Below are 25,855 nucleotides of genomic sequence, written 5' to 3' on the forward strand. Positions count from 1 at the left end.
CATGAACCATTTTATTTAGTGTTCAAGGATGTTGCTGTTTCATTTTGTTTGAAGTGGGTGATAGAATTCCATTCCAAGCTTGCATCCCCTTATTTTCTGAAGGAAACTGCTGTTTTCGGTGGGTGTACTAGAGAGGGTGGTGGTGTGGCCGGGTGAGGGCGTTGTTTTTGGCAGGGCAGTTGCGTGTGACTGTGTGTATTCGGAACACACAGACAGAACAACCTAGTCTTTCCATGTGTTGCAAATCCCAACCATCTCAATATTCTAATCCCATGTTTACATCTGTGATAATAAATTTTAAAAGGCTTACTGAAGAGTATTGGAAATTACAGCAACTAAGCTGTAGCACCTGGGATAGCCTGCTGTCTACCTCCTCTGTAGAGAGGTTGAAGTGCCACATAGGAATCTCCTGTATCATATATTATGTATGTGCACAGGATGTATATCCGCATGTGTATACACACACATATATATGCACACATTTATAAAATTACTCATATTGTAGTCAGAATATGCATTTTAATTTTGCTGCATTTTCTCATTAAGGTGCAATTTGTATTTCAGGTTTCAGTGGCATTGATAAGTCTCTTTGAAACAATCCTACTTGGTTATCTCAGCTATAAGGTAAGTTATTTTAGTTAGAAGTTTTCTGCTGATAGAACCCATTACTAGCATTTAGTCAGTATTCCTTTATTTATGATTCATACTCTAGGGGAAAAGCAAGCTCTTCTTAAACCACTTTAATTATTCTGGACCTCTCCAGAATGTGTGTGGTAACAGGCTATGGTAATATAGTAATGTTTTCCTTGATGACTTAAACATACTTCCCTAATTCCTGTGGGCTAACTTACCCGTTATGAGCATTCTCATGTGAGGCAAGCAAATGGAATGTTTTGGCTCTTTATTGTTCTCAGTCTCTTCTGATTTGTATTAAAAAACAAAACAAAACAAAACACTGAGAGAGAAAAACATGCCTGTTGGGAGTTATTTTAATGAATTCCCTTAACTTTTGGGCAAGCTCCTTTTGACTAACCCGATTTGACAAATGTTTATTGAGCTCTGTGCACTGTTGATTTCTCGATGAGTTTCCAATCGAAAACGGGGGTGAGGGGCAGGAGAAAATCATGCAGGTAATAATAATACAAGCTGGAATAAGAGCTACCTCCTGGGAGGTGTGAATAAAGCCTACGGGGGCGGTCATAGAGCGAGGTCATATCCACAGGGTGGAACGCAAATGCTTGCCTGGTTTAAGCAGAGTCCGGAATCAGTGATTTTGCTAAGGAAAGATGAAAAAGGAAAGCAGTAGGGATTTACGGAATGAACGAAGGCATAAGGGAAGGGATGTGCTCACAAGATGGGAAGAAATAATAAATACTTAGGTTTGGTCAGAACATGGTGTATTGGGGAAAATATTGGTGGAAAAAGTTGGGGACAGGGTTGTGAGGGCCTGGTAGGGTATCTTATAATGGATACAAAATAAAAAAATAAAAACAAAGAGAGCAAGTAGAAGGGAGAAGAAAAAATGATGGCTGAAGCAAGGCTCATGAAAAGTAAGAATAAACGAACAAGATGCTGAGGATTATTGATTAGCTTTGAATACATTCTGTTCTTTTCTGAGAGCACAGAAGGTGGAAAATGGTGCTTGAAAGAGTATTTTGAAGCTTGAGAGGGAAGCTGAAAGGGCTTGCACGTAGGCAGTCTTTCAACCCTAAATTAGCTAGAAAGTACTAGCTTAGTGATGGGCAGTATGGAATGAGATACTGTGGCGGGATCTTTCAATAGCTTATTGGTATATTCTCCATGCTAAAATGGGTTCCCTATAAATACATATTGATTGAGAAGTATGGATTTTGAATACCTAGAAGAATAAAATAAAAATCAAGAATTAACATCTAAAATTCTTATCTTCTAAATTCTTTAGTATTTAAACACCCAAAATAAACTAAGCAGGCATGTGCACGTGTATTTTTGTAAATTAATGAAATTGCTTTCACTAATAAAAGATAATGTACCAACATAACATTAGCCAAAATAGTAATCTACATTTGTGAATATATTTGCTCCAAATCCAAACTAAAAAGTGATACAAAGCTTCCCTGAGTGTTTTGCTCATAGCCATTTAAAAAACACAGATACAAGGTGGAATTACAATTTTCCGTTGTAATTATATAGTGCTGCCGTTTATAAAATGAGAGCAAAACAGAACTAGATGTATCATATTTTCATTCTTTTTTTCTTTCTTGGCTTTTTAGTGCTGCACCCAGAGCATATGGAGGTTCCCAGGCTAGGGGTTGAACTGGAGCTGTAGCTGCCAGCCTACACTACAGCCATAGCAAGGAAAGATCCGAACTGCGTCTGTGACCTACCCCACAGCTCATGGCAATGCCAGATCTTTAACCCACTAAGCAAGGCCAGGGATTGAACCTGCGACCTCACGGATGCTCGTCAGATTTGTTAACCACTGAGCCACGACAGGAACTCCCATATTTTCATTCTGACCTTCATCAACATTAATGTCTTCGATGGCGGAGTGATTCATGGTAGCTGAGTCCCGGGCAGTACAACACAAAGGATCAAAAGGTGTTATGTTGCATTGGAAGGATAGGTGGCTGTTAATGACCTTTCTTTTCCTCTCATGTATTCAGCCAAATTCATGAACTCTTTTGACTCTATTAAAAAATAGAGTGTCAGATACATTTTTTTGGAATGAATAAATTAAGTAATTGGTAACTACGGCATACATAAATATAAGGTAAATCTGTGTAGCAGAACTTCAGATGATGTCCTTCTCTCAAATTAGTCTTTTAAGAAAAATTATAGACCGAGACACAGAAATAAATACTGTATCAGCAGTAACATCTACTCCTGATGTTGCTCTTTGATACTCTTAGTTCATATTTATTTACATCTCTGTACGTATACAAATAATATATTTACACATAAGCATATGTATAAATGCAATAATTAAAAATAAATTTAACACATTATTTTGCAAGCACTTTATGGTTCTTAAAATTAGACATTGTAAATAAGCATGACTTCATCCTTAACATTGAAAACAGTGAGCTGCCATGGAGACTATAGTTTGCAAACGTCAAAGTCTGAAGAGTAGAAACACCGTGAGCAAAACCTCTTTACACTGTAGGTTGAGGTGGGCAGATAATAATTTAAAACTCCCTGCGTCCTCTTATCTTGTCCTCTGCCACACAGAAGTGCAGTCTGTACTTCAGTCATCACCCCATTCATGCTTACCGCTACTTGGCCAAAGAGCCAGGGAGTCACCCAACAGGAAAGTCCTTTTTCTTCTGTCGCATAAATACCCTCTGTGTCTTTATCAACTGCCTTCAAAATAGAAGTCTATTTATATACACACATTCATTAAATCAAAAGGAAACACAAACACACCCGGTGTAATTTCCAAACCTCTGAAAACAAAAATTCAGCACACCTAGAAGGCTTTTGTCAAATATACAATTCTTTTCTCTATAATCACTTTATAAAAAGCTACGATTTTGAAATTTTAACATCATGATGGGCCTATTTCTGGAAAAGGACAAAGGGTTTGGTCTGGGACGCCTAGGTACTGGTAATTCTGCTTATATTACCATGCTGTGGAGACCCTAAATGTTGTTGAGTTTGTGTTTAGAGATAAGACTGGGTTATTCCAGTTTATTTTAAACTCATTGAACAAAGGTAAGTTATTAATCTTTTGGCTTAAGTATTTTAAATACAGAGTTTTTTGTTTGTTTTTGGTTTTCGTTTTTTTTTTTTTTTTTTTTTTTTGGCTATCCCTATGGCACCCGGAAGTTCCTGGTCCAGGGCTTGAACCCGAGCCACAGCAGTGACAATACCTGATCCTTCACATTCTGAGCCAGTCAGGAACTCCCAAGTATCAGTATCTTAATATTAGAGAACAAAGGTGTTTTCAGCAGTCCCTTGTTCCACCCTGGGCTAACCCCCACTAGCGTGTTGTGCGTCTTATAATTTTTAAAGTGTCTTTAGAGCTGCCCATCTAGATAATAGTCCCATCTTGCACTTTGTCATATGGTAAAAATAAAAGCCCGGTACATTTTAGAAAATCACCTATTTTTCTTGCATTTTTATTGGATAAGGAACGTTACTTCCATGCCAAATGCTGTCAAGTGGTTAGATCGTTTTACTTATATTTTACTGAATCTGTCAATAAGGAGAGGAACACAGAGAGTTCTACATGTTTGGAGCAGATAAAGCTACTTTTTAGAAATTTTCCTTTTTTTAATAAGTTACCTTTTGGAAGGAGAAAAATGCCTTTCATCTCACTCAGGAAAATATGATTAAATGAAGCAGGGATTTAACTTGCTTTTGAAAAAGGCATGTGCTGCCTTTCACATCTCATTTCATGCTTCCCTACTCAGTGGCATTCTCTGGATTCGTGCTTTCTTTTTTCATCATAACTACTTTTATCATGTGAATTTATATGATGTAGGCCCCTTGGGGCCGCCCTACAGCCAGTGCGGCTTTTGGATAATTTCTGTGTTTATTTTTCATCAGCTGATTTTAGGGGGGATAATTTATGAATGCATCTTTAAGTTCAGAAGACAACTTACAATTAAACCTAATGAATATGACTGAAAAGACATACTTTTATTTTTAGCAATGAGCACATTGCCTTCCTGTATAATTTTAGATCATTAAAATTGTCCTCAGGGGGAAGTTCATTATTTGCCACCACACACACACACACACACACACACACACACACACACACACACACACAAACTATGAATCGACAGGCCCACGTTTGACATAATGCACTTGGAGTTTTTATTGAGGAGCCTCAGACCATCAAGTACTGTGCTAGGAGCAGAGCAATGAATCCTGCATTAAATGGATGCTCTTGTCTGGACCTCATGAAATTTAAAATCAAGTGGTGATTAACTGTGTAAATACAGACTGAAAAAAAGGAATGAGAGGGATGTTGCTGAAGAATCAAAAAACCTAATGTGCGAGTCTGATCTTGTCTGGAGTGTGTGCAGTGACGGGTGAGGCGAGTATCCGAAGATGTGGAAGCTTCAGGAGCCAAGAGCTGAAAGATGTGTGTGAGTGTGTTAAGTAGGCAAAGGGAAGTGGGACAAGGAAGGTGAAGATTTTCCGAGGAGCACGTGCCGCAGTCCTGGTGTAGACTAAGGCATGGGAGATTTGGAAGGGAAACTCTGCGATCGGGGTGATGAGGTCAAGAATTGCTGAACAGTGTAGTGCCTCGTAGGTTGTAATAGAACCCATGTCTTGTTGTGAAAGTGTCTGGATAGTTTGTTTCAAAGTGAGTGGGTGTGGGTGGGGTGAGATGAAGGGATTGGCATCTGCGATGTGCTTTAGAAACAAATTCCTGGTGCCATGGTGGGAGGTGAATTGGAGCGGGGCAAGAAGGAAGAGGAGGAGACCAATTAGGAGGCTGGCTGGAAATAGCGTTAGAATGAGAACCAGACGACTCAAGATCCGTTTATGAATCAGGAAGTCTTATATATACTTACAGTTATACTTAGGTAGCCTGTGAAAGGAGGATGTAATGAGTTTCTCCAGGATTTCTGGTTTCTGTTACTGGCCAACCAGTCCGGGCAAAAATCATAAATTCTACTTTTAGACGCATTACTCACAAGGTGCCTTTGAGGCATCTGTGTGAAGCAGTGGATTAGGCACTGAAGATCTGAAACAGACTCTCAGACACAGTATTGATCTGGGATAGAGATACAGCCTAGGTGCTCGCTGGCTTATTCTTGATAATAAGTTGAAGTTGAAACATGGATGAAATTACCTAAGATGGGTACATAGCTGAGTACCCTTGAAATGCTTTCTTCCCCAAAATTTCTGTTGGGCCATAACAACTTATATATAACTGCATCAGGAAGGCTTTAAAAAATAAAATTCAAGTGTTTCCATTTGGATCCAATAGCAATAGAGTTTCTTAAGATCAAAAATTAAAGCAATTATACAAGGAAGGGATGAACATGTACCACTCTTTGAAAGTTTCGTGTATCCACTGCCATGCTCATTGAGCTCTGAGAGTCATATCAACAAAGAAGTTCTGTGGGATGTTATAAGCAGGTGTCGGGGAGGTTTTGATGAAGGCGTGGAGAGTGGGGAGGAGCAGAGGGTGAGGGGTGAACAACAGTATGAAAGTGTGAAATAGCCCAGCTGATTCAGAGGACCTATCAAAATCAGTTTTATATGTGGTGGGTCTGTGGCAGAATGCCAGGTGGGGTAGGGATATAGTAGATACAAACCCAACCAAGTAGCCAGAGTCCAAATTGTGAGGCTTCCTACGATGTAATAAGGAGTTTGGATGTTGCTTCTGTTGGCCATGGAAATCTGGCATTTTAGAAAGAAGTCTCTGGCTCTGGTACGGAAGGTCAATTAGAAGTGAACCCAACCGAGTCACATGGCAGTCGTGGGACTCTTCAGTGGTGGTTTGAGAAAAGGTCATAACAGTCAAATTGGTGTGTTAGAAGCAGGCATGAAGAGAAGACAGCTGGCATAGCTGTGGCAGGCTTTGGTTTGCTAGGAACTAAGCTTGTCCAGTGTGTCACAGCTAAGAGCACTGACGCTCACCTTGCTGTGTCTTAGTAGAAGGTTCCTGCCATGTGACCAGTGGCCCCTGTTCTCATCCTCCCTTCTTCTTTCTGGTCACATCAGTCTCTTTTCCTGTGAGCAGTCGTTGTCATCAAGGAGAGATGTGTAGTGAGAAGTGAAAACACAGAAAGGCAAGAGTAAGGTGAGTGTTAAGCATTCTGGAAACCAAGTTGTGAAAAAAGCAAAAAAGAAACTGATGAAAGAAATGGCAACGATAACCTGCACGATAAAAAATAAAATAAAATAAAAGGGCATAATTAAAATCAACTGTAAATGGTTTGTTGAACTGATCTGACTCATGCAAGCAGGCAAAGGCTTCAGTGTTTCTCCCGTTCTCCTTCAAATCCAGTCCTTGCCCTCATGACCCAGGCTGGCCAGATGAAATCTTGGCAGGTCCTTCAGTTCCTCCAGACTTCTCAATCGCAAGGCGACTCTCCGTTTAGTGTTCGAACATATGGTCAATGTGCAAAAGTTTAAAATTTTCATCCGGTTTAAGGCTTTCTCTTTTCCTCGAGTCAGAACTACCTGGGGCAGGAATCATCTCGCAGCCCATCTCCAGGGCCTCATCTTCCTTCCTATTTGATTCCGGAAGATTGTGTGCCTCCAGAGAGGCACAGGGAGAAGTGGAGTCAGCCTGCGGGATGAAGGTGCCTGGTTGGCACAAGTGGAGTCTGAGGCTGGGTTGCTCTGGTGGCAACAAATGGGACTTTGGTGCTTCCCCTGAAGGCTTTGGCCAAAGCTCCGTGGTGCCTCAAGCCTCTGCTGGCCCCTGGGGCTCTGACCCCAGTGCTGGGCTTTCAAGGTCCACCGCTGTTAAGGTCCCATGGCCCTTCAGGCACACAGCCCTGTTGAGTATGAACTCTTAGAATGGCCACAGTAGAAGAATTTTTCACATATTGAGTTATGGGCAAGTCATTCTGGCTTATACATGAGTTAACTTGAATATTATGCTAACTCAAATAGCCTATTTGTGGCCTATCAGACATGCATCGTACATCTGCTTTAATTATGAAAGAAAAGGCCGCATGAACCAGAAGTCAAGAAGGTCCTTATTAAAAATACAGATTCCATGCTCGTCTTCCCCGGGTGACAATGCTGGTCCTCCGTTGACGATAAGACTCCCTTTCCAGCAGCCAAGGCCGAGCTGTACTTACTGGACATGTATCTTCTGGTCTGTTTTTTAGAAACCTTGCGGAAGTGTTTTCCTGGCTTGTTTAATATTCTTTGTTCTGATAAGATATAAATCCGTGCTGAAAACCCTGCTTCTCTGGGGCAGTTGCTCAAAGTCATCTGGGAAGCAGGCTTCCACGCTGTAGCCCTCAGTTTGGCTCAAGTAAAACTCTCTCCTGTTCTCCTTACTAACGGTTACTGTTTTTTTTTCATTGACAGCCCTGAGTTCCAGTCTTTAGGGCCTATGTCTGGTTCCAAGGAAGTCGGTTCTCTCTCTTACTGTTGGCATAGGGTGTGGCTCGTTCCCATTCCAGCACCTTTTCTCTTTGCTCTGCTCCGTGTTGAGATGTTTTAGGCCTTTGCCAGACACGGTCCCGTGTCTGGGGTTTACCCACGCCCTTCTGGCGGAGCTCCAGGTGAGGAGGGAACCGTTCCGGCGTTCCAGCATCTCGATGCTGAGGAGCGTTCTTTACTTGCCTTTCTTCCACCTGCTCCCCCCACCACTTTTTATGCAGCCTGCCAATGGGGGATGAAGCAGTAACGAAACGCATTGCTTAATATTTTAGCATAGGGACAATAGCCGGTGGAGAACTTGCTTTGTGAAGTGGAGGTGTTTGCTTCATTGTTGTGTTTTAAGCCATGGGGACCTCAGAAAAATAGAGAATCCTAATATTATAGACAGCACCATCACATAATTAGAAAGTACAGGGAGTTGGGTTTCAAATTGCCTTTCTAATAGGTAGGGGAAGTTCTAAAGTCTTTTGCTGGACATGATTCAAGAAAGTTCCATGGTTTCCCTATAGTCGGTGTAGTTGCCTGGGACTGCATCATTAGAACAGTCTCGGCTTGTTCAGGGCAGGGCGTGCCCTGTCTTTATTTTTCAAAACTTTATTGGAGTATAGTTGACTTACAATGTGGATGGTTTCAGGTGTACACCAGAGCGAATCAGTTATACATACACATGTAGATAGATGGATAGTTAGATGTATATATATATATCCATCTTCTTTTCAAATGGGTTATTACAAACTATCAGGTGGATTTTCCTGTTCTATACAGTAGTTTCTCATTAATCATCTTTTTTATACAGTAGTGTGTGTGTTATTCCCACCCTCTCAATTCTTCTCTCCCCCCAATGGTTTCACCTATGGTAACCATAAGATTGGTTTTGAAATCTGTGAGTTTGTTCTATTCTGTAAACAAGTTCCCTTGAATCATTTTCATGATATTCCACATGTAAGTGATACCATATGATCTTTGTCATTGTCTGACTTACTTTACTTAGTGTGATGGTCTCTTGGTCCATCCATATTGCTGCAAATGGCATTATTTTGTTCCTTTTTATGGCTGAGTAGTATTCCTTTGTATACATGTGCCTTGTCTTCTTGGGATCCCTGCTTGTTTAAATGCTCTGGTGTCACCTTCTTGAAGTTATTAACAATTTGTTAATAAGAGGCCTTAGATTTTTATTTTTGCACTGGGTCCCACAAATTATGTAGCCAGGCCTGATTGACATGGTTGTATTATGTGGGTCAAAATATTAGAATCTAGATGATTGAGATGAGCCTTCCTTTAAATTTCATTAATCTAAAAACAATGTTAATTCCAAGGAATATTGTTAAGTGTTTGTTTGCAGACTATTTAATGTATCTTATGGTTTGTGAATGTAGTTATCATTTAAAAAAATTAAGGAGTTCCCATCGTGGCGCAGTGGTTAATGAATCCGACTAGGAACCATGAGGTTGCGGGTTCGGTCCCTGCCCTTGTTCAGTGGGTTAACGATCCGGCGTTGCCATGTAGGTTGCAGACGCGGCTCGGATCCCATGTTGCTGTGGCTCTGGCGTAGGCCGGTGGCTGCAGCTCCAATTCAACTCCTAGCCTGGGAACCTCCATATGCCGCAGGAGCAGCCCAAGAAATAGCAAAAAAAGACTAAATAAATAAATAAATAAATAAATAAAGATTGAGTCATTTTTTCATTGATTCTGTACGGATTTTTTCATGTGTTTTATTTTCACTACTAACTTTCTTCCATGAACTATTACATGATTAAAATGTGTTATGTGCAATATTCAAGGATTACTGTAAACATTTGTTTTATTTCTTAAATTTATTATGAAGTTGAAAGAGAACAATTATATTTAGTGAAATGATCTCTTAAAGTCATTGCTACATTTCTAAATAATGATTTGTTATTCTATTAATGTGAGCACCCTTTTTGCTAGAGAAATTTGGATGCTATCTTTTTCCCTGTTTAATGGGATTCAGTATAATTGACTTTCATTTTTATTCATTCTTTCTTGGAAGGGAAACATCTGGGAACAGATTTTACGAATACCCTTCATCTTGGAAATAATTAACGCCGTTCCCTTCATTATCTCAGTAAGTCCTAAAAGAATCTATAAAAGAAATGATTTTGTCATTAGACTTAGGTCTTTAAATACTAATAGATAATATATTAGCTCAGATGAATGAATTCAGGCTTTGATTAGGATCATGGTATTAAAAAATAAATAGTAAAATTAGTTGGATAACTGGGTTGTGAAATTAAGTGAAAACTAATGAGATTTAGTACCATAGCAAAGTGAAATGCTTTTTAGAAATATATGCTCTAGAGGTGCCATTTAAACAAAGTGTCAATATTGTCTAAACAGACTAGACATTAGTCCATTTCTTATGTACACTGTGGAATTAAGAGACATGGAAACCAAGAAAAACCAAGTATTTACAAAAGTTTCTCACGCTGAGAATAAGTTTATCTCTAACCACAGGATTTACTAAGTCCAGTTCTCTCTTTGGCAAGAAAGTTGCTATCAGCCAGACAAACAGCAATTCGCTCCTTTATCCAGCTACTGCGGAGTCCCCATTCCACAGTGATTCTGTTCAGCTACATTCCCATAAATATGTAACCAGCACTTTCCCATTGCACAATTAGATTTTAATCTCTGATAGAGTTATAGGAATGTCTGTTGGGAATATGCTTTCTAACACTTTATCCAAATTTTATTTGGAAAATTATCAAAATAAGTTGATAATTTTCAGATCATATCAAAATAAGTTGATAATTTTCAGATCATATCAAAATAAGTTGATATGATCTGAAGCTGTTGCTTGCTTCTGAAATTATTTTAACTTGAGTGACTTTTCTAGCACTAGATAAAATGACAGGCTCACTAAACACAATTCCTCTGGAGGACAGTTCCCCAGTGTCACTTAGAGTGTTTGACTCTGCAGAGAGTAAGTGGTAATGTTATAAAAAGGTAAAGCTCTGTTGCCTGCTCCTACTTTTCACCTCCAGTTGCAGGAAAGAAGGAGGAGATGGCTATTATAAACTGTCACTCTAAAGGATTTAGTGACGGAATTAGCACAGTTATATCTGACATCCAGGGAGGGCTGATTATTTTCTTTCTGTTTCCATAATAATGTTCCACAGAATTTTCCCTTAAGCAGGACTTAGACAATGAATGAAAAGATTCTGTCTGCTCTTTACATTTCAATAATCATGTGAATTTAAAGTATTTGCCACAGGCTTTAAATATTATTAAATAGTATTAAATATTAAATATCTTTAATAACTTACTTCTGTTTCTTGTTTCTTCTCAGTCTGGTGGATATGATTTCTTGCTTTGAGATAAAAGTTTAGTTTTGATTTGTTTTCCAGATATTCTGGCCTTCCTTAAGAAATCTATTTGTCCCAGTCTTTCTAAATTGTTGGCTTGCCAAACACGCCTTGGAAAATATGATTGTAAGTATAAAAGTGAAGTTCAAATATAATGTATTTCTCAAGCCTCCATTAGTTCTCACTTGAAGTGATGTCTTGCATGAATGTCTAAGCTAACAGACCTTAAGATTGCTTATATCCTAATGAGAATGAAAAGTTGTAAAATGCCCTCATTGCCAGGTCACGGCCTTTCTCAGGCCCTATGAACTGGTAAGCAAAAATAGCTCAGATATTCTAAATATCACTGAACCAAAGCTAACTGATGAGGACAACTGCTAACTGCTAACTGAAGACAAAGCTAGCTGCGGGTTCTTTGAAGACAACCAGCCTTCCCTTCCAAGGCAGTCTGTTGATATTTAACAGGACCTCTGGTTTTAAGGATTCAGGAGGTAATGTTAACTGTTCTTAACTGTAAGTGGTCTCACCTCCTATGCAAAGGTGTGGAGTTCGAAAGCCCCTGTTTTGGAGCCAGGAGGCCATGTAACCATTGCCTTTTTAGACTGGGTTGGTTTGGCTTGGGCGTGGGATATTAGGAGGGAGAAAGGGAAGCAGGGAGTAAGATGCTAAACTCAGAGATGGACCGCATTTATCCAAGGCGGACCCTGTTCAGAAAGTCTGATGGATAGCTGTGATCAGAATCTCTTTACTGTGGGCCATTTATTCTACAAATGTTAATAGAAGTCCACTGAATGCTAAGGGCTCTGATAAGATAAGCAAATGTCTTCATCTTCAGAAGAGAACAAAAGCGCCTGCATACTGGCTTGCTGTGAGAATTACATGAAATTATATATATGCGAAATTACATGTATGTATGTGTATAATCTTCTATCTGGCATAAACATAGTAAGGGCTCAATATTATTAATTTTACCACACTGAAATTTAGTATGTTTGGGGGCGAACTTATTTTTCTTTTAAATAGTTTTTTTTTTTTGTCTTTTTGCTGTTTCTTGGGCTGCTCCCGCCGCACATGGAGGTTCCCAGGCTAGGGGTTGAATCGGAGCCGTAGCCACCGACCTACTCCAGAGCCACAGCAACGCGGGATCCGAGCCGCGTCTGCAACCTACACCACAGCTCACGGCAATGCTGGATCGTTAACCCGCTGAGCAAGGGCAGGGACCGAACCCGCAACCTCATGGTTCCTAGTTGGATTCGTTAACCACTGCGCCACGACGGGAACTCCTTAAATAGCTTTTTAACAGAATTATGACAAACATTTTGGCCCAAAGGAATATTTGGATAACAGTTGAATATTCACAACCAGCTGAATGTTTCTAAACATTTATATTATGTAATTAGTAGAGTCTCATGAAAGTTTATGGCCAGGAAGGGGAGAGTATGGCCTGTTTGCAGATGGTTTGCAGAAATAGTGAACTATCTTAACCGCCCAAAAAAATACCGTTTCTCTAAATATAGATTGTCAAAATTGCCAATGAAAAAAAAAATAACACCAGGAGAAAATTAACCTGCTAATTTGCATTTATTAGTTGGAAAAAGTAACTTAACCAAGAGAGGAATCATTAGTCAGTTGTTGAGAGTAAAGGTAGTGATTTGCATTATTAATTTAGGATCCTTTTTCCATCATAGTTCTATATTTACCTTCTCCTCCTCTCCCTGGTTGCTCAATTTTAATTGATTTTTTCTGCTTACTAACACCTCTCGTAGAAGTTAGGAATGTGAGGTGAAATTCTCATCAACTCTTTTTTTGCTTTCATAACAGTTTGGTCAAATGTGTGGAAGATGAATATAAAATTGAGATTTTATATTGTGTTGGTGAAGTTATCTCATGCAATACTGATATTTAGACTAATGAAAGGTTGTTGTAAAAATGTATAAAACAGGAAGCTATAAAGTAAACAATTATGCAAAAATACCACTCTTCCACCTAGACGAAACACCAGTAATAACTTATGTCCTGCTAGTATTATCTATGAAGTCAGACACAATTGTATGTTTAGTGCTATAATTCGATTTTTTTGTCATGTACTAGTGTGCGGTGGGCAAGTTCCTGTGTCCTTAAATATTCCTCTTCAAACCATTTTTAATGAATGCATCTGAATCTGTCTAGTTTTGACCAATTTATTCAACCATTTTTCTGTTGCTTTTTTTGTTGTTTTGGTTGTTCATAGTAATGAACACACATTACGTCCTGTAATAAATAGTTTGGTGATAAAAGATGAACATACATAAATATTCGATTTCCATCTCATAATTTTCATGAGGCTAACTTAGAAATTATGTTATTGGATAAATACTTGTTAAATTAATGAATGCAGGAAAAAGAAAGTGCATACTTGTGAATTTTGACCTGCATTACCAGATTACTTTCAGGAAATTTCTAACAGATTAGATGAGCAGTATTGCGAGTACTCATGGTTTGCATCTTCAGTAACAGTGGGCATTGTTATCTTTTAATGTCTTGCCATTGTAAAGTGAAATTTACATCTTAAATTCACTTCTCTTAATGTGAGTGAAATTGAACCTTAGAAAATGTTTATCGGCTATTTTTTTTCTTTTTGTGGTAAACTGCCTGCCATAATTCATGTTATTTTTCCTATTCAGAGCATGAGATATGATTGTAGTTTGACCCAGCTTTTACTTACCCCTTAATTGAACATATTATTTTCTGATCTTTCAAAATTAGAATTGTCCATAAAAGAACATACTCTCCTTGGAGGGCTTTTGAGGAGTCAGTGCAACATCTCTACAAATGTTTTTAAGGCGGGTGAACTGAAATTTGATACTTTGATGGACTCCTATAGTATTATCTTTGTAATATGGATGTTGGAGTAAGACTTAGGCAAAAATGAAAATATGTTGCTATGTCCATTTACAGTATATGTGTTGAGTGTGCATAAGATAATTGAAATGCAATGCATAGTGATAAATGTAGTGTAATTCATCAATGTTTATCATTTATAAAAATTTAAAATATGCTTGTTCTGTGTTATTTCAGAATGATCTACACAGAGCCATTCAGCGTACACAGTCTGCAATGTTTAATCAAGTTTTGATTTTAATATCTACATTACTATGCCTTATCTTCACCTGGTAAGATTGTGCATATCAGCCTTTTTGTTTCCTTTTAATTCCAGTACTAAAAAAAAGTGTTATGAATCCTTTTAATTAAGAGTTGGCTAAAATAAATGAATAGATAAATACTCACTATAAACGATAATGGATCACCTCTGGAAATTAAAGTAAAATCCTTACGTTGGTCTTAAAAATTAAGAAAGTGCATCAGTCACTTGGTGTTGGTATTTACTGCAAGTCTGAGGTTTTCCCAGATGCTGTAAACGACCGGGTCACAAGAACTTGTGCTGCCTGCCATAGTTATCAAACAAGAATTTTTCCTTCCAACCACTGACATGAAGATGCCCTTATCTGTCCATAATCTTCAAGGCAGAAACACCGTTGAGAACACTGTCTCTGCCGTCCCTCTGTCTGCCTGTGCCGTCTCTCCTGCTGCTCTAGCATGCAGCCGGGCAGAAAGCAAGGGCGGATCCGACAGTGCCAGGCAACTGCTGCTCTGCTCTATGATGGAAAACAGTCATTTCTTCTCTTGGAAAGTCCCACTTTGCCAATTATAGAGGAATCCAGTGAGAAATGATGCACTGCCTATGGATTCATGCAGAGCCCTACTGGGGAAACAATGTGGAGTGGAAGATTATATCTGTTTTTCAACTTAATTATGTGTAATTGTGCTCTGACCTGGATTTGACCTATTGAGAAAGAGAAAAAAGCTAATTAGGAAGTACTAAAATAGGAAGAATGCCTTAATCACGAGTGCAACGCTATTTTTAAATATAAACATGGCTATAGATACATGTGTGTTTAAATATTATATACATATAATAATTATTATGCATCAGTAGTATGCAGTTAAATTTATTAAATGGATTTAAATAGGTTTTATTGAATATTTTTATATTTTAAAAATAAACATTTTAGGATATTCAATGCCCTTAGATACAAAATATCCCTCTAAATCTGACACAGTGCCATCTTATTTAAATTTTTTTCCCTTCACAAATTATTTTTATTATTCACCTAGTAAATATCTAACTGAATCAATTTGAAATACTGACAGTGATGCTTTATCTTCCAAAATCACAAGGAATTCTTAATTTTAAGATATTATATTATTTAAATAATTTAGGAATGTTCTCATTTTGCTTAAGGAAAAGTATTTAAAATAAAATTTTTTACTTACCTATGCACATGCTAATTTCTCAATGGCAGGAAGATTAAAAAAAGTAAAATGAATGCGTTCTAACTATTCTGGGGAGTCTGGTAAAGTAATTTCAGAAAAGAGGTAATTGAAATTTTCGTGCTCTCACAGGATGGATTATTTTTCTGTGATGAAATAGTAGTTCAGTACTTTGGTTCTGGAGGCATCATCGGCACAGGGAGCTGCTTACAGTGGGCTCTGTATTTGCTCTTGCTTTCTGCCTGTACCTCTAGCTCTAGAGTGCTTTTTATTTTCGAAGGAAGCAGATACACAAATTTTGCCACTTTCTTATGCCAAGGGATGCAACAGTGCTAGAGAGAGGACTTTGATGGTCTACATGAAATTTTCAGTATGCAATTTATTTATCATTTAAATCATTTGTGTTCCACTTTTTGTCTTATTTGCAATTATGGGTACTTTTGCTGTTGTGTGCATATGTGCTTAAATTTTAGATATTTGAGTGGTAGTTTTGACATATTATATAATGTTATAGCTGTCACAAACACGTGGATATGAGTCTGACTTTTAATGTACAATTATTATATAGAGTTATGTTTAGCTACATAAAATGGTGTTGTTTTTAATCACATGTACATCTATATACACATTAATATGTTTTTAAATTATAATATCTAGGCTGGAGAAACTAAAGTTTGATTTCTTTGTGTATTCTCTAGCATTACAAGCAAAACATCTTCATAAATTATCATCATCAAAGTAAGGTAGAATAAGTCTTACTGTAATTCACCATCAATTGTAAGAAAAATACATCCAATGTTACATTAGTTATGATATATCATATAGGCTCTTTTACCAATCATCATACAAAGAGTTTCACCACACATATTGTAAAATACAAATATACATAAAGATACAAGAACTTATACAAACAGAAAATCCAGGTAGTCTGTTCAAGATTGTTATATCAGCTTAAAACTCTTGAGACAAAGTTTCCTTGTATCTATTTTTCTGCCATTCTCAAACAGGATTTTCATGGTTCAATATGGCTGCTTTGGTCTTGCCATTGCATTCTAAGTCCAGCCTGTAGGAAAAAAGAAGATAAAGCACAACCCTTTTTTCTTATGAAAAAAGAAGATAAAGAAATTACATGCATAATTTAGGCTAGAATTTCACCATATACCATATACAGCTGCAGGGATCTGCAAAATGTGATCTAGAAGGGCAAAATTTTACCCAGTTAAATATTATGCTATCATGAAAAAGAGATAAATGGTATACTATGGAGCAATACTCAGTCTCTGGTAATAATAAATCATAAAAGTCTGCATGTTCATTGTTCAAAACTCAAGGTCATACTAATTTGGAGCCCTTGGGAAACTTATCTGTCTAGCTCTGTTTTCCACATAATTAAATGAGGATAATATTAATCACCCTATAAAATTTTGTTGCTTGTGGTTTTTTTTTAAAATGTGGATTAAGTTGTATATGTTTATGAAAATATCTAGTAAAGGGCATAAGATATTGTATGAACATTCCAAAAATTTAATTTTTTTTCCATTTCAGATGGTCTCTTTCCATAAGATGATTGAATTATCATGTGAACTCACAAAATGAGACTTAAATGTTTAAGCATAGTAATTTATTAGTAACACTGTAAAGCTTAGTCTGGATGTAAAAAGCTTAGTCTGGATGTTAAAAATGTAACAGGAAGTATGATAAAACATCTTCCTCTGCTTTAATATATCCAGGTTTTCTGTTCTTCCTACATATTTCTAATATTTGTTTCCTCTAGTGAGCTCACTAAGTTAAAGATGATGGTGGCATCTCCCCCTCTCCTTAGGAGCACAGAATCACAACAGGCCCTTGGCTCCCATCTCACATTGGTTAGGGCAGTTTCTTTATTTGGTCTTAGAATAAGATGACAGGTAGACACCAGAGGCATGATATGCAGGAGAATAATTCTAGACATCAGACAGAGGACTATTTTTTTTTCTTCTAGTTTTACTGAGAAATAATTGATATACAGCATTACATAAATGTAAGGTGTACAGGATAGTGATTTGACTTACAAACATCCTGAGACAAGTGCCACAGTAAGGTTAGTGAATATTATTGTTTTATATAAATACAAAAGAAAAAAATTTTGCTTATAATGAGAATGTAGAATTTATTCTCTTAGCATCCTTCATATGTAATGTATAGGAATGTTAGTTATGTTAATCCTGCTTTATGTTACATCCCTGGTACTTCTATCTTGTAACTGGAAGTTTCTGCCTTTTGACCACTGTAATCACCATGCAAAGATACTACATGTTTATTGACCATATTCCTCATGCTGTACATTTCATTCCCCTGACTCATTTATTTTGTCATTGGAAGTTTGTGCCTCCTAATTCTCCTCACCTTTTGCACTCATTCCCCCAGCCCCTTCCCTTCTGGCAGCTACTTGTTTGTTTTCTTATATTGGTTCATTTATTTCATATCTAGATTCCATATATAAGTGCATTCATATATTGTCTTTCCTTGTCCAACTTATTTCACTTAACATGATTCCCTCTAGGTCCATCCATGTGGCTTCAAATGGCAATATTTCATTCTCTTTATGGCTGAGTCATATTCCATTGCTTATATACACACTATCTTCCTTATCCATGCGTATATTGATGGACCCTTAGATTGTATCCATATCTTGGCTATTGAGAATAATACTGCAGTGAATGCAGAGGTGCACAAATCTTTCAAATTAGTGTTTTTATTTTCTTTGGAAAAGTACCCACAGGTGGTATAGCTGGATAATATGGTAGTTATATTTTTAAGTTTTTGAGGAACCACCGTGGTATTGGCTGCACCAATATACATTCCCACCAGCAGTGCATAAGTGTCCCCTTTTCTCCACATCCTCCTCCACACTTGTTATTTGCTTCTTTTTGGTAATAGCCATTCTGACAGGTGTGAAGTGATACCATTGTAGTTTCGACTTGCATTTCCCTGTTGGTTAGTGGTGTTGGGCATCTTTTCTTTTGGCCATCTGCGTGTCTTTTTTGAGGGAAAAAATGTCTATTCGGATCCTCTGCCCATGTTTAATTGTCTTTTCTTTCTGATATTGAGTTGTATGTATTGTCTATGTATATTGAGTATTAACCCCTTATCAGATGTATCTTTTGCAAATACCTTCTCCCATTTATGAAGTTGCCTCTTCATTTTGTTGATAGTTTCTTTTGCTGTGCGAAAGCCTTTTCATTTGATGTGGTTCATTTGCTTGTTGTTTCCCTCGTCTGAGGAGGCATATTCAGAAAAGTATTGCTAAATCTGATGCCAAAGCGCATACTGCCGATGTTTTCTTCTAGGAGCTTTATGGTTTCATGCCTTACATTTAAGTCTTTAGTTCATTTGGAATTTGTTGTTGTGTATGACATGAAAAAGAGGTCCTGTTTGATTCTTTTGCATGTAGCTGTCTAGTTTTTCCAGTACCATTTATTAAAGAGGCTCTTTTTTTCTGACTGTGTATTCTCATCTCCTTTGTCATAGATTAAATTTTTTTGGTCCTCAATGTGCAGTGGCTTGATGTAGGATCTGAGTTCCCAGACCAGGGGCTGCACCAGGACCACAGCTATGGAAGTACCAAATCCTAACCAGTAGACTACCAGGGAACTCCCTGTCTTTGATTAATTGACCATATACATATGGGTTTATTTCTGTTCTATTTTGTTCCATTAATATGTGTCTCGTTTTGTGCCAGTACCATACTGTTTTGATTATTATGGCTTTTGAGTATTGTTTGAAATCAGGAAGTGTAGTATTTCCAGCTTTGTACAGCTTTGTGACTGATTTTTAAAGATAAAGGTAAGATCTACTTTCTTGACTATTTAGGAGCATTTCTTGTATGAATAAAGATTGTATAATTATTTGCCTACTCTCTGAATATTGAACAGTGTACAGTGTCAGAAATTATTATATTTTACATGCATTTGTGTATTTGTAAATATGCATACACATATATATTTGTATATATGTATATACTGGTAGATATATGTATATATACACACATATATAATATTGCAGTGATATTACTAATAATTAATTACTGTTAAGTTATGTGAAGTCTATCAGTGCTTTTCCAAATCAGAACTTTTAATACATACATTATATTTTAAGGCCACAAAAGTTCAGGAATTAATATTTGATGAAATATTACCAGCTCATAGATCACACCATCTTTTTCTTTTCTTTTTTTTTTTTTTTTTGATAGGCAAGAAGTAGATTTATTAAGATAGGACGCTTGTGAGTGATGCAGGCGGGCAGGCGAGGAGGCTCTAGATGTCACAATCTTAAAATTACCTGTTAGAGAAGTTGTTCCTGGCTGTGTTCCTGGATTTCACACTCTTAAAATTACCTGTTTGGAAAGCTGCTATAGGGCTTTAAAATGTATCTGGTCTTCATTATTAACATTACAAAGAGCTATCATTAAGCATCTGTCTGTAAGAGACACCATAGACAGTGCCAAACTAAAATAAACTGGGCTGCCGACCCGCTGTCCGTAGGGAATGTGCTCAGAATTGCTTTTCCTGTCATTGTAATGGAATTGAACGAATCTTTCCACATGTGGGCTGTGAGCCCTCCTGATCAGTAGTGCCCACTTCCAAGACAGCTGGGCATTGTCATTCAGCCTGCATCTCTGTAACAAAGCAGAGACAACTGCTACATCCGGGAATGAAGTGCATGACTTTAGCTTAATTATTAACAAATTCTAACCAATAATAGGTCCTTTAATTTAAAATGCATTTGGTGTTTCTAATTTTACAGGACTAGGTCTGTTTTTGCACCTAGTTTGATAAAAATCTATTTTTTGTTTGAATATCTATTCCATACTTTCATATTATTTCTTAGAGTTCATGGATATTTTATGTTTTGGTCCAATGTAAAAAAATTCATTTTACCTCCTCAGTCTTACAAAAGGAAGAAAATGAATCTATTTACTTATTGTTTAAAATGTCATCTAGTTAAATATTATTAACATGGTTAATTCAGAAGTATTGGGATTTTCTTGAGCATCTTTGGTTAATAATCACTGGATGTTAGATGCTTAAGTTCTTGAACTCTATTTCTTGATTAGACTCTTAAGGCAAATAGCCACGTGGGAAGTGTGCAGTGAGAAGCTAACTACTGTGGCTTGGAGAAAGTATTAGAAATGGGCTAGCAATATATCACCCTCACCATATCTGATTACTAGTTTTGTTTGGTAACATTTGCTTTGCTTAGATTATAAATAAACGACAGAAAGCGCATTTGTCTAATGATTTGGCAACTAACAGCCCCCAGGTTTGTATTATATTAGAACAAATAGGAAACTATTTGTCCCAACTCAACTGCGCATGAAAGTGAAGAGCCAGGTTTTCAGCGGTTAATAGTGATGTTATTACTAATAAAAAAAAAATCTAGTGAACAGGGTTTTGAATTAAAATTCTCTAGCAAGGAATACTTTTTGAAACATGACAATAATGCATAGTTATTTTCAGACATCAAATACTGCGAAAATGGCTAACAGAAAACCGAGCAGTGCTTTAATTTAATCTTTAACAAAAAAGCTTATAGGGTAAGTTCTGTTAGGCTAATTTTATAGACGAAGTAACTTAGGGGCACAGCGTACTTACGGAATTTACAAAAAAGAAAAACTGCTAAGTGTGTCTGTCTTAAATATCCACTGGAATGAGTTCCAAGGGAAACTTTCTTCACACTACATTTTATCAGAAGTGCAGTTGAAATCTTGTCCAAAGCAGAAGACACCCCTTTTTTATTTTCCATGGTGAAGGCACCTACCCAAGGGAGGTTTCCATGTAGAAGCTGGGGTAACGGAGTGGGAGAAAGCCGGTTGTCATTCTATACTGATGGTGTATCGACGACGTCTGATGGTCTGTAGGAGAACAGTTCTGTGGAAAGGCTCTGTGACATTCATTTTATAGCACTCAAGGTGGTCAGTCACAGATGAAAGCAATCAGCTGATCAGCTCAGAAATGAACATGCACAGAGCGTGACATGTATAAGAGCTTCAGAATTACCTTATGACAAAATCTGCTCAACTAAGAAATAAAATTAGGAGTTCCAGTTGAGGCTCAGTGGGTTAAGAACCCAACATAGTATCCATGAGGACGAGAGTCAGATCCCTGGCCTGGCTCAGTGGGTTAAGAATCTGGCATTGCTGTGAAGTGTGGCATAGGTCACAGATGCGCCTGAGATCCCGAGTTGCTGTGGCTGTGGCATAGGCTAGCAGCTGTAGCTCCAATTTGACCCCTAGTCGGGGAACTTCCATATACCGCAGGTGTGGCTGTAAATAAAAGCAAAAAAAAAAAAAAAAAGAAAGAATAAAATTAAGGAAAAATAAAGAGAAGTTGATAAATGAGTTAAGAAATATATCAGTTTACTTGTTGCAACAGATATGAATACTCAGGAGATCCTAAGGTGTCGTCATAGTAAGAAAGGTAGTTAATATTTATTTAATGTTTACCTTCTTTGCCAGCTAATTTTTATCTTTATTTGTAATGAATAGTTTAATTTTGCTTAATAATCTTCTGTAGTAGGTAATATTATTCTCATTTTACAGATGAGAACCCAAGGCATAGAAAGGTTAGATGAAAAAAATAAGCCAAGGTCTACAATTAGTAAGAAGCAGAGCTCAGATTTGGACCCAGACAAATTGGTCTTTTGTGGATTGGTCTACATTCTTAACTTTTGTAAAATTATTTGTATGGTGTTCTAGAAGTCATTAATCTTCATATATAAAAATTATAATCAAACTAAAAAAATCAATTAGAATTATGATAATTTTCTCATTTCTATTGTGAATTTTAAGTTACTATTTGAAGTAAAATTATACTTTATTAAGAATTCAGATGACACTTTCTTAACTTGTAAAGATATTTTTGATTAACTTTAGAAAAACATTTTAGCCTTACTATTTCGTGTGAATAATTAGTTAACTCAAATTTAGAAAGTTCCTAAACTTTGTTTTTTTAATTTTAGCAAAAAAAAAAAAGTACGTTTGTATGTTTGGACAAAATTAACACTGTACATAATTACAGGTTGTTCAAATTATTTAAATTTACCTCTTTATCCCTGTTTCTATGTTTCTATACAAATAAGAATAAATCAAGTGATTCTATATGGATATAAGATTATGAATGATTATTTTTAAACTTTCTGACCATTTTATATTCAGCATGTCTTATGGTTGGAAAATACAAGATGCCTATTAACAGATGTTTGCAAATGATAGACAGTAACATTCGAGAGTTAAAATCCCAGAACAATATCCTTGTCAGTTGCAGATACTTAAATATACTTAAGTATTCTTATCAATCTGAGGTAGTTAAATGTATTATAAACATATCCAGACCATGTGTTTTGAGAGTTTTCCTTTAAATACCTTCTTTTCCCATTTAACTTTGATATCAAGTCATGGAAAGAATCTTTATAATCCTAATCTTCTATATCCCTGTGATTTTATGAAGACATTCTAGAATTGTTCTTTCTATCAAAGAAAAATAACTGAATCATAAAACTTGTACAACTTTTTTATTTATAAAGAGATGCTTTTTGAAAGAATTTTTGTAAATTGCATATGATTACCTCCTAAATAGGAGTTTCCAGATGAATCAAATGTTGGTTATTAATTTCGTCTCCATATAATTTCTGAATTTATATCTTGAGAGTCTTTCTTCTAATTTTTCGATTTGTGAGAGCAGAGCAATGTGATAATATTATTGAAACTATCACCTGTTGAACTTGGAAACAAATTGATTAAATCCTAGAGAGCATTGGGATGCATGTGCTATCATGCCTTTCTCTTCCCATCATCTTTTAGGGTTTTTTTTTTTTTTTTCCTTCTGCTTTGCTTTTTTCTGTTCCTTGAAATTTCACTTTAGTTTCTCCCATCTGATTTAAATCATGTTCCTCTCCTTTTCTGTTACTTTGAAATAAAACAAATGCATGTTTGGGCATCAGGGCACAGGGGGAGGTGTGATGGTCACTTTCATGCATTACCACATCGCACTGTGTGTTGACCTCGGGCCTTATTTGTGTTTTGCACAGATGCATGAAGAAAATACCCAGGAGAGTAAGGACTTTCTTTTAAAGATAGAAAAGCTGCAGTCATTACTCCTTCAAAAGCAACATTTCTCCCCAGGAAGTGTGAAATCCCAGCATCTCAAATGCTGTTACATCCCATGGGGATCTGAGGTTTTAGGTGGACGCTCTACAGGAAAGGGGAATGATTCTTTGGAACGATTTAATTGGGAATCATTCAATAAATACCAAAGTGCACATCGAGGGCTGATCTGGATGCTAATGTCCGAATTACAAGCACAAAATCAAAGTGTTAGTTGCTTTCAGCATAGAATGTCATTGCTAATTAAATTTTCCAGTAGCCCTGCATAGAAGTGGGATTCGTAGGAAGTACATGAATATTTAAGGTTATTTATTTCTGCCATATGACTTTTTCCCCCTCCGAAAACATTTTGTTGTACAAATTGACATTTACCAGGAGGTGAAAAAGTTTGCAGTCTCAGTATTTCCTTTCATTCCAATTAATGTTTTCCTTATAAACCTTGCCAAAGCTTGAAAGACTTGTATAACTAAATGTATAGTTTACATATTAAAAGAAGCAAATTTTAAAAAGCACTAATTATAAGTAATTAGAAATTAAGGCCTATGTCTATATTTGTTTGTTATTATATTTAGCACCTCTTTATGAAAATCGTTATGATTTTTCAGTTGTTTGAAAGAGGGTAATATGAGAGTCTGTATTTTAAATCCTGATTAAATGTTGTTCAGATTTTGTTTTCGAATTGCATAACACTGAAATTATTTTGAATGGATCTGTGTCAAAGATAACACTTAAGAATGTTTTGTAAAGAAGCAAAGCTTGCATCAGAGTCTTTTTTTTTTTTTTTGTCTTTTTGCCATTTCTTGGGCTGCTCCTGTGGCATATGGAGGTTCCCAGGCTAGGGGTCCAATCGGAGCTGTAGCCATTGGCCTACACCAGAGCCACGGCAATACAGGCCTCGTCTGCAACCTACACCACAGCTCATGGCAACACCGAATCCTTAACCCACTGAGCAAGACCAGGGATCGAACCTGCAACCTCATTGTTCCTAGTCAGATTTGTTAACCACTGAGCCACGACGGGAACTCCTTTTTTTTTTTTTTTTTGCGTCAGTCTTAAATCCATCATTCTTCATGAAACATTTCAAAAATAAACTATATTTTTCTGAAAGAAAAAATAATCATAACATGCTGACATTGAAACTTAAAAATGTATGTATTATGTACATTCTTTTAATATTTGACATACAAGCTTGTCTAGTATAAATTTTCGGTGCAGTTTTCTGGTTTTTAATATGGCCTTCTTTCAATGAAGGAGCCATCTATTAACAAAAATCTATATATGGCATTCGAATAGGGTAGGTTGACCTCCTTGCAGGCCGGGGCTCCGTTTTATGCTGCAGCTCGGCAGCCCTGTCATACCTGCATTGGAAGCTCCGTCTTAAACAACTGCCTAAGCCTTCCGAGTGCCCAGGGCCCTGTCGTCTGGTTCTAGTTCTTTCCATAAGAGCCCAGAACCATCCCTGCTGTGAATGGTGCATTTGGAGGCTATGACTCACCTGGGTTTCTCAGCTCTGCTCTCCAGCAGTGAGTGAATGCCTTCTCCTCGGGGTCAGGACAGCCTCTGTCCTAAGTTAGGCTCCCTGCTGGCTCCTCCTTGTGAATGAAATATGGGAAACCTTGATCCAAAGCGGAGATCTTGGCAGTCGATTAAGAAGATGCTCCATTCTGGTTCCGTCGGTGCTGAAACGTTTTCATTTTCTATGTGCATTTCGCTCAGGGTGTTCTTAACACAGTCATCTTATTTTCTGCCACATTAGGAGCGTCTTCTGTGTGCATCTTAATGACAGCTATTGTCCCACCAGAATGACTACAAAGTTGCTTCCTTCAGTAACCACTAAGGTGGGCTTGCTCTTTAGTATAATGGCGAAAATCACAAATTGGAACAATACAATCTTGGGTTCCTATCATGCCTTTTCCATGAACTGATTCCACGACTAGACCACCATATCACTTATTGTACAGATACATTTGTTAAGTGGGCAGCTCTCATGTTGTGTTCTTACCAAAAT

At 37.1% G+C, this 25,855-nt stretch overlaps 1 protein-coding gene across 2 annotated transcripts in view; it reads left to right on the forward strand.

Annotated features, from left to right (window-relative positions):
* KCNT2 (potassium sodium-activated channel subfamily T member 2) overlaps window positions 1-25,855 on the forward strand; it is a 344,132-nt gene that overhangs the window by 128,192 nt on the left and 190,085 nt on the right. The window contains exons 5-8 of one of the 2 annotated variants that reach the window (XM_047755168.1): window positions 565-624; window positions 10,082-10,156; window positions 11,436-11,519; window positions 14,451-14,545. In XM_047755168.1, the coding sequence (XP_047611124.1) occupies window positions 565-624; window positions 10,082-10,156; window positions 11,436-11,519; window positions 14,451-14,545 (314 nt within the window). Of the gene's footprint in view, window positions 1-564; window positions 625-10,081; window positions 10,157-11,435; window positions 11,520-14,450; window positions 14,546-25,855 lie in introns of those variants that run through there. The other variant, XM_047755167.1, reaches the window with a different exon arrangement.

Source organism: Phacochoerus africanus, chromosome 12 (genome assembly GCF_016906955.1).
Source record: "Phacochoerus africanus isolate WHEZ1 chromosome 12, ROS_Pafr_v1, whole genome shotgun sequence".
In the NCBI taxonomy this organism is placed as follows: Eukaryota; Metazoa; Chordata; class Mammalia; order Artiodactyla; family Suidae; genus Phacochoerus; species Phacochoerus africanus.